Below are 9,949 nucleotides of genomic sequence, written 5' to 3' on the forward strand. Positions count from 1 at the left end.
GCAGCCTCTCTCCCTGCCCTTCTCCATCTGTCTGGACATGCACTGTTATTGTTTTCACTTGGCCCATGTAATCTGTGCATGGTGTACGAGGCCAGCACGGAGAGCTCTCCTCTGTCATCCGCTGGCTCTCTCCCCAGTCGTTCCCACACTCTGTCACCTCTCTCTCTCTCTCTCTCTCTCTCTCTCTCTCTCTCTCTCTCTCTCTCTCTGTCTTTGTCCTTCTCTCTGTCAGTCTCTCTGTCTCTCTCTATGTATCTCTTACTCTCTCTCTCTCTCTCTCTCTCTCTCTCTCTCTCTCTCTGTCTCTCCCATGAATGTTGTATGCATCACACTTGCTTCAATTATAGATCCGGGGCAAGTTGAAACTCCCATGTCTTCGATGGAACGTGCACAACAATGCCTCGCCCTTTCCAAAATAAAACAGGGCTAACCAGTATTCAAAGTCAAAGATAGGCTGGTATCATTAGACGCCTCAGGTATATCTATAGCAGCTCTAACAATCACAACATGGGTGTTGCAAAGCCATCCGAGCTGACTAATAGCTTAATACTCATTATAAAATTACACATGAAAAGAAATAGTGTCTGTATGCTGTGCACAGCAGTGGTTTCATTTCTTCCATTATGAAAGCGTTTCAGACTCAAACTGCTCATTTTATCAAACTTTTTTTTGCTCAGCCAATGTTACATTATTGGTTTAATTTAGCAGCATTTAAAGTCTGGTGATTACCTTGCTGATTGCATAGGGAGTGTGGTGTGGTGCATTACAGCTGGGCTATCGGGGAGAGAGAGAGAGAGAGAGAGAGAGAGAGGTGCTGGTGGATGGGAAGGAGTGTCCCAGGACGCCGAGCCCCTGAGTCCTCCATCCCACTGCAGGGACACGTGGAGGCTTTTAGGAGCCCACTGCTGCATTGCAGTGCTCCCTGCTCCATAAAAAAGAGCCAGCGCACCTCAGCGAAGCGTGTGTGTGTGTGTGTGTGTGTGTGTGTGTGTGGAGAGAGGGAGAGAGAAGGAGAGGGAGATAAAGAGAGGGGGAGAGTGGAAGAAAGAGAGAGTGATGGGAGGGAGAAAAAAAATAGAGAGGAAGTGCTGAGCAAGGAAAGATAAGTGTGTAAGCGCATGCGTAGATGTGTCTCCTGGCTGGGAGATGGAATTGATAGCAACAACAGTAGACTGTGTGTGTGTGTGTGTGTGTGTGTGTGTGTGTGTGTGTGTGTGTGTTGTGTGTGTGTGTGTGTGTGTATGCGTGAAAAGAATTCATATGAAACATAAAACCCATGTTAAAAACGTAATAATTCAATGGAGAATAGAGAAACTGTACATCGAGCGCTTTAGTATATTACAGTACATAGCTGCCCCAAGCATATCGAGAGCCAATCAGTAAGTCAGTGAAGTGGGTGTGAAGGGAGGTGCAGAGTCTCTTTGTCCCACTAAATGGAGCTGCAGACTCCATGTCCATGCGGACTCCAGCAAGTACTACCCACCCCACCCACCCCCACCCCCAACACACACACACACACACTCTCTCTCACACACACACACACACACACACACACACACACACACACACACAGTCATTCTCACAGCCCCAGGGCTGGCAGGAACTAGAGATCCAAGGGGGGGGGATATGAAACTATCTGGGATGGTCACGTCCCGAGCTGTCTGGTTGCTAGTGGTAACCAGACATGATGTAATTGTAGGATGAACTTGAACTTCAGGGGGTGGAGTGGAAGTCGCAGCAGACCAAACTAATCCATGCCCAGCTCCAGCCTGGCTGGAGGGGAATGAAACGTGCAGGGAAGCGGTGGTTGATTGCTCGTGTCTGTCTGGTATGAAAGTTTGCTCCCCTCTCTCTCTCGATCTGTTTCTCTCTTCCTCTCTATCTCTCATGCTCTCTTTTATTTTTCTCTTCTGCAACTCTCTCTCTCTCTCTGCTATGATCCCACTCTTCTCCAGTATAGCACTGTTTCTCCCATGCTCAAAATCCATTTCTCTATTTCTCTCTCCCTCTTCTACATTATCATAGCCATCTGGTTTTGGCCTGCACAGTCCATTTGCATGGTCCGTTTGCGTTTGTGGTCCAGTGCATGTTATTCACCAAAGGTCCTCGTGTCAATTACCAGTCGGAGTGACTTGTGGTTGCCTTGGATTTTTTTTTGTGAGGAGGGGGAATGTTGTGTGGACTCATTAGAATACCGCGCCCTCCCGCCCCTGTGATTGTGAGTACACCCAACCCAAGTCCAATTTCCTCAACCTTCAACTCTTAAAGTTGTTTTTTACAAGAAACAAAAATATTTCTGCAAGAAATAGAGAAAGAAAAAAGACATTAACTGCCTATTAGCCTTGACCGGGCCCAATGGGGTGTCTTTCCCATGGCAAAAATGTTGTTATGTTCCTCTGGATTTGTGCATATTAGCATGCAATGAAAAGGCTATTTAGGAAACCACTGCATGCAAACGCATGTTGAAATATTGTGCGGTGTTGTGTTTTTCGTGCTAGGTTTGAGGCCAGGAGGTGTCAAAGGATTTCTGATTATTTCCCTTGCGTACTGCCTCACACAATTCCATCAATCCCACAATCTGAAATCGACTATGCTTCAGTGCTAAAGAGCCATTATCCCAGGGTTCACTCTGTTACCATGACTCAGAGATGAACTACTGGTTGCCCGCAGGCTGAGTGGGTTTTGTTTGGGACTTCTCACTGGTGGCTTTGGTTGAGAGTGGAAGTTTTTCCATGTATTTGTCAGGGGAAGAGCAGTCGAGTCTTCAAACTCTGTGTCCCATCCAAACTTTGAGTCTGTGAGTCTTTCTTCCCACTTCTCACTTCATGCCTCCTCAATCTCATGCCCTGTGAGCTTGTAACTCTGTCAGCTGGAGGTTTCTCTCGTCCAGTGTTTGTTTACCCAACAAGACATGGAGGCTGGCTCTGTTGCTCCACTCTCTCCTCTGCTTTGACTTGGCAGCAAGGCAGTTCCTTCACTGAACCCTCTGTGGACTACAATGACGAAACTGCATTTGCCCCCGATTTTGTGTGTGTTTGTGGGGGGGAGTCAAAAGCAGTGTTGCGGACATTATATTTTTTCAATTTCGTCCATGGCAAGCACACGTCAACAAGCCAAGGAGCAGGAGGCATGTCCTGGTGTCATACGTGAGCTGGAGTCACCTTCCTGTGAGTGGCGGGTTCACCCCGCTATTTGTTTGCGAGTCTAGCGTCTCTCGATCACTGCCACAGAAATGTCAAAACGGCTGGCTTGAAGCGGTGGGGGAGGTCACACCATGTGAACTAAAAAACGGCGATTACATTTCCATAATATAAACTGGAAATATATTCAGCCACAACTGACTTCTCTAGGGGGAGACCATTGCATATTAATGTCTGTTCAGAACAGACAGGAGGGGATACATGTTCAAGAAACCAAACTGGCGTGTGGTCATTTAGGGTGGAAAAAAAACTTAAAGTAAGAATGCTGGCGAGCCCCAAAGCTGAGACAGCACACTGATGAGTTCAGTTGTTCCTGTGGCAGACTCCAGGGCCTTTTTCCCCCCACATAGTGTGTGTAATATATTTTGACAAAGAGCCTACAATAATTCCACTATGAGCAGCCCTCTGAGGTCTGCAGACAGCCTGGACGTCTAGGAGACGTGATGGCACTGGGCTAATATGTTTATAGTTACACTCTCTGGGGAAGAAGAGAGGTTCCTCAATGTTCTCTAGAGGTGAATAATATAATTGATCTTGACAAACTTTTATCCAGCTATCTGCCTTAATTCCACATCCCACAAAACGCAGACAGTGTCTGCAGTATAAATTAAAATAAATCCTGTGCATTAATCTTCAAATGAGGCCCTGTATTCTCATACAGTCATTATTGACATGCAGGACAGTCCCAGTAGTCCCAGTGTACTCAGTGTTTAAACACTGGGGTGCGACAGGGATAGCCATTACCTGTGGAGGAGCCTGACCTCTGGTCACATTTGTATTCGTTCTATAACTGATCACCACCCCTCACCTAAATAGTCTCACACACACATACACACACACACACACACACACAAACCCAGACACATGCACACACATGCACTCCTTCATTCTGTCTCACACACACACACACACACACACACACACACACATGCACTTTCTCTCAGACACACGCTCACTCTCTCACACACACATGCACACACTCACTCTCTCTCTCTCACACATACACACACACACACACACACACACAGGAGTCTCCTGCGAGTTTGCACTCTTGGCAGGCGGACGTTGCCCCCTGTATTAACTGGCAAGCTCCAGCGTGCAGCTCCAATTAGAGGAGCCAGCCAGGCCGGCCCAGTGAATTACAGCGCAGGGGCCTTTTATGTGGCCTGGGTTTCTTTTCCCTGGATCTCAGCACTTCATCTCCCATCTCCTTTTCCAACTCCCAGCGTCGGGGGGGTTGCATTTTAAATCACGTTGCGTGATCCCCTTTCTATTTTCCCATTCTCCGCGAAGCATGAAAAAAACGTAGTGCCCTGTCCATCTTTGTGTCTTACACGCTGCTTACAGCACTGATTTGATGTTTTACTTGATCACTGTTAATGGAGTGTACCGGCTTAGTTTATGTCTGCACAAAGTCATTCTGAGTGAGGATTTCTCAGCTTGGCTCATCAGGTCGCCGTTTTTTTTTTACTCTGGACTTCACCATTTTCCTTGTTTAGCTTTATTGAAGCAATACTGCTGGGTAAACTGCTGCAATATACATCTGTAAGATGGCTATTAAATGACTCAAACCTTAGTGGAAAATAATATGGTAGGGGTCCTCAAAAATACATATATACTTCTTTTTTCAATCCTCTTTGTTTTTTTTAACCTTGTCAAAATTTAAAAAGACTTCAGCGGTCTGCGCAGCGAAGCCAAGATCCTATTATGTTTTTAAAAGGCTTGGGTGGGTTCCTGCTGGGATTCGTCTTTGGCTTTAACTGCTCTTTTACTCCATATTATTTTTAATGGCTCCATTTGGTTCATATGGCTGGCGCTAAGTGTTTGGAGACCATTAGCAAAGACAACACTGATTGCAGAAGGCTTGGAAAGCGCCTTCTCTCTCCCTCTCCCTTTTTCTCTCTCTCACTCTGTCTTTCTCTCTCTCCTTCTCTCTCTCTCTCTCTCTGTCTACTTGGCCAAACCGGGCCTTGTAGTTCTACATAATTTATAACCATTAAGCACATCACAACATATCTGGCCTCCCGACACCAGGGACCGCCCATTGCTCTCTGCTTATTCAGTTGTTGCTACTGGGAAGAAACAGAGCGAATTTGAGAGAAAAAAAAACAAGCAATATCTATATAGGCAACTGTGGAGATTCAAAACAGAGCTAATGCATGATTAAATTCTGAAATGAAGCCACAGCGTAATTAAATTCTGAAATTGAACTAATTAAATTGGGTATTAGAGTTAATCCCAGCGTTGGGCAGAGCTGTGTAGTTTTGGTGAGATTTTCAGTGGAGCATGTCTGCAGGGTTCCCCACAGTCTCAAATAAGGAGAAACACAATATCACACAATATACACCTAGACAGATTCTTTTACACAACTACACTACATTACGATTAGATATTACAATGCAGCACTTAGATTGCAGAGTGTTTCAAAGTGCATAGTATATACCCTCTAAAATGAATAACTATTGATTTATCAATCAGTCATACTGATAAATATTACAAAACAATTATCAAACAGTAAAACCACTGAACAGTGAAGATCACTCAGGCTTACACAATGAATTCAAATCAATTCAATTAAGTTAAATTCAGCTCAGTTCAGTTAAATTTTATTGCCACATCAAAACACATTTACGGAAGCATGTACTGTATAATATTTCCTGATGATTGTTTGTAAATAATTTGACAGAATCAGGGCATCCATTTGCCCATTTTCACTGGTCAGTCCTGAGACCTGGTGCGTTTATTAATGGTGTGTGTCCTCTCTGTTTTCTCCTGCAGTCCTGGTACCTGGGCAACTGATGGACACATGGACAGAGGCCACAAGCATGAGCTTGGATTTCAGATTCATCACTTTGTGGAATTCAGAAAAATAAAAAATGTAAAGAAGATGCAAGAGGGAAAAAGTATATACATATATATGAGGTATATGTATATATAAACAGTGTATATTTATACACATCTAAATATATGTATCTCCATGTATATATATATTTAGATATGTATACTGATCTAAAAAGATGCTTTTTGAGTGACGACCGCAAGGCAGAGGAGAAACAGGCCATGGACAGAGACTAGAAGTGAGAAGAGGATGTTTTGGGGCAGCCACATGAACTTAGAGGGGGGCAAAAACACTACCCCCCCACCCCCAAAAAAATCTACCCCAGCAAGCTTCCCCCGTCCTCCTGGGATGCTCTTCCTTGACGCCCTCCCTTTCCCTCAGCTACGGTGCTGCTTTCTCATATATGCAAAACAAATATCCTTTATTTTCTTAACCAACAGGGAAGAGAAAATCTGACGACGTTCCGGTGGCGACGCTTTTGCCCATGGATTACACGGATCCCCGATTTTTTTCCAAGAAAAAAAAAAGTGGGAAAGGGACGAGGGGCAACGTTTTAAGAAACAAAAAAAGCGTCTTTAAAAAAAAAATGTTTTCGATTGGTGGACAGCTTCCCTTTCAAGCGATATTTTGACGAAAACAAGTCAGCTTTTCATCCAATTTTATTGACAATCATGAATCTGTCAGTTCCTTTTTTCTGAGATTTTTTTTTTCTTTGGAGGAAACACTGCAACATTTATACTAGGAGCCACTTTTTCGTGGAGGCCTTCTCATTCGAAACACACTGATGATGATGATGATGATGATGCTTCTGTGACGAGAATATGCACACCTAGAGAAACACACACACACAGACACACACGCACACACATGCTCACACACACATACATACTGACAAGGGTCAGTATTGTGGTAGGGTGAAGACTTGAAAGTTCAGGGTATGATGTCTTTTTTTGGCTGATGCTTCTGACAGACATCAAAAGAAGAGAGTGTAAAAGTGTAGCCGTTTCCCTTGATGTGTTTGTATGTATATGTGTGTGTGTGAGTGAGTGTGTATGTTTGTGTGTATGTATGTACGTACACGTGTGCAGAGACTGCTATTCTGATCATTGTCTTGATAGTCCCTTCCCATTGCCAATCCATTGGCCTTACCCAACCTAACGTTCTTTTTAAATTTTTAGTATAGAAAGGGGGGGTTCAGTATATTCTGCATAGTGATAAAGGGAGTACCGGGCCTTATTCTGTTACTATAGTGACAGTATTGGGTGTAAATGATAGGTCTTTCTTCTTTGTTTTGCATTGACTTAAATTGCATTGGAAATTACATGCATTGCACTACTATACAGTAAAATTAATTTTCCTCTCTGCAGCTTCTCTTTTTGGACTAATCACATGAAATGCTGCAAGTCGGAGTTAGCCATTAGGATTTTATTGTCAACTTTTTTTTTTAGTTATTTTGGTAGCAGGGTACATGAGTTGTGAGTGTTGGTTTCTTGAGCTATCAGTAGGATCAAAATCACCCAACCCTTCTGTGTTCATCATAATCATATAGTCAGATGTGGAAAATGTTTCCCTGTGTGTGCGCAACTGGGGGAGAAAACAATGAATTTTGGCAGTTCCGCTATTTTTTAAAGTCTGTATCTTCATTCAGTGGAATGACAGATCTGTCTATGCGATTTCAAAAATAGACAATTTTTCAAAAGGGGAAGGGAGGGGTGGTTGCATCATAAAGCCAATGGCACGATTGTGCGTGTGTTAGTGATAGAAGTGAGTCGTCACTGTGTGTGTGTGTGTGTGTGTGTGTGTGTGTGTGTGAATCATCATAACGATAGTGATGCCACTGGCACCACAAAGTCACATGTTGGTGACAGTGTTTGTGTGTGTATGTGTGTGTGTGTCATGGCATGGCTGGGGTTGTGGCCTGTAGACATCCTCATGGAGGGCTGGTCTGCCAGTCATAGAAGTCGTGTATCTGTGCCCAGAGCTCTCTCTCTATGGCTGGTGCCTGGGTCCCACTCCTGTGATGCAGAGGAGCTAACAGCGAGCTCAGACAAGGGCACAGCAGACTGGGCAAATGGGATTTGTACTGATGTAAAAAAAACAAAAAAGCAAAACAAAAACTAATCCACATCAGGGCTTCTGACTCCTCTACCAAACCCAAATCTCAAAGCCATGAAAAGTGCCTAAGACATTGCAAGAGTTTGAATTGTTTTTTTTTTTTCTTTCTTCTTCTTCTTCTTCTTCTTCTTCTTCTTTCAAATGAATTGTTTAGTTTGTTTGTTTTTCCTTGTGAACGTATGAGCCTGAATTAGCTCCAGGTTGGCCACACAATGGTGGGAAGGAGAGTGGGCGTTATTGAGAGAGAGCGGTTGAGAGAGAAAGAGAGAGAGACAGACAGACAGACAAAGAGAAAGAGAGAGCCCTCAACTCCTGAATCTCTCAAATGCACCTTTTATGCGTCTTCTGAAGCTAAGATGGAGAAAGAGAGAGAGAGGGAGAGAGAGAAGAAAAGAACCCCCCAGCTATCGGCATAACCGCATAACCAATACATATCAATGTTATATGCAGAGGCTTACTGGAAACAGTATACAGCGAACAATAAAACAAGACACAGATGAGACTCATACAGTAGTCTCTCGTAATTCTGACTTTTTCTTTTCAATACGGCTTTGCAATGGCAAACTTTAAAACCAGTTGAGTTGCAATCTGAACCCAGACTTGTGAAGATTATACACAAAAAGGAATCATTTTTACAAGGGTGCTGTTATGAAAAAAAATACCTTGATATATATAAATGCATGGTGCTTTCAAAAGAAAAAAAATCATGGAAACTTCGCTCTTAAGGCCACCGTAATGCGAACATGGGTGCATGGCAGATGCTCTTAGTATCCCTCAGAAGCTGCCCTGCCCCATTCTACAACTTCTCCTCTACCCCCTGCCCCGACCCCACGACTCACCCCATTTTCTCCCCAGACCCATGGAATAGAGAGCCAGAGATCCAGATGGGTTAAAACCGTTTAACCACGTTTCTTATGATTTGTATTCCCTGTCCCTCTTCTACTTTGCACGATATTTTATATAACACATTATGTGCCTTGCCTTTAGTTAAGAACAGTAATACATGATTGAAAGACAAAAATGTAAATTTGTTTCTTTTACTGATGTAACCAGTATCGCTGCAAAAAAAAAACAACAAAACAACAAAAAAAAAACAATAACAGTACAATGCTGCATGTTTGATTGCTTGCCATTATCCAATTAGAATTAACAGATGAATTCAAATAAGTCACAGTTTTTTTTGGAACTGAAAACAAATGGATTCTTATCACCTTTGACTTCCCCCTTTTTATAAGAACAGTGACTGTCTTCCCTGTTATTCGCATGGAATCAATGCTACATGTTTTACTTTATGACTTTCAGTTTTTCTTTTTTTCAGTCTTTAATGTGTTCGATTTGATGATTTTGTGTTCCGTTTTTGTTTTTGTCTCTCGTCGGTGTTCTGTGGCTTCCTGCTCACTCTGCCCCCATCCTGCTTTCGCTTATGCAATGTGAAATATGCAATTCCAGTACTCATCTCCACTTTGGCAGTGTTTTCCCAGATCATTTAGGGTTTTTTTTTTATAACGAGAGGAGTTTCGAATGTATTTAGCAGATAGGAGAGCAGAGAGCAGAGCGGTCTGTGACACATACCCGCGCAACTGAGAGTGATCCAAGCAGGAAAGCCAATCGAGCTGTTGCATTGTTGTTTTGCACCAACGTAGTTTAGGGGGGTTTTGCTCCTTTGGTGACAGGGATCAAAGCGAAAGAGAGAACAGACATGCCTGATTTATGTCACCGGGGTGTGAGGAAAGTATTTGCACAGAATAAGATTGTAAAGTACTGAGCTAGTTTTAAGGAGCGCAATCAGGTCTCT

General features: G+C 43.4%; 1 protein-coding gene across 5 annotated transcripts in view; it reads left to right on the forward strand.

Moving 5' to 3' along the window:
• The window catches only part of nfic (nuclear factor I/C), a 93,608-nt gene extending 87,473 nt beyond the window's left edge, over window positions 1-6,135 (forward strand). For all 5 annotated transcript variants that reach the window (XM_048253553.1, XM_048253552.1, XM_048253557.1 and 2 more), the window contains one exon: window positions 5,979-6,135. In XM_048253553.1, the coding sequence (XP_048109510.1) occupies window positions 5,979-5,999 (21 nt within the window). In that variant the 3' untranslated portion in view covers window positions 6,000-6,135. The remainder of the gene's footprint in view (window positions 1-5,978) is intronic.
• The last annotated feature ends 3,814 nt before the right edge of the window (window positions 6,136-9,949 follow it).

Source organism: Alosa alosa, chromosome 9 (assembly GCF_017589495.1).
Source record: "Alosa alosa isolate M-15738 ecotype Scorff River chromosome 9, AALO_Geno_1.1, whole genome shotgun sequence".
NCBI classification, from domain to species: domain Eukaryota; kingdom Metazoa; phylum Chordata; class Actinopteri; order Clupeiformes; family Clupeidae; genus Alosa; species Alosa alosa.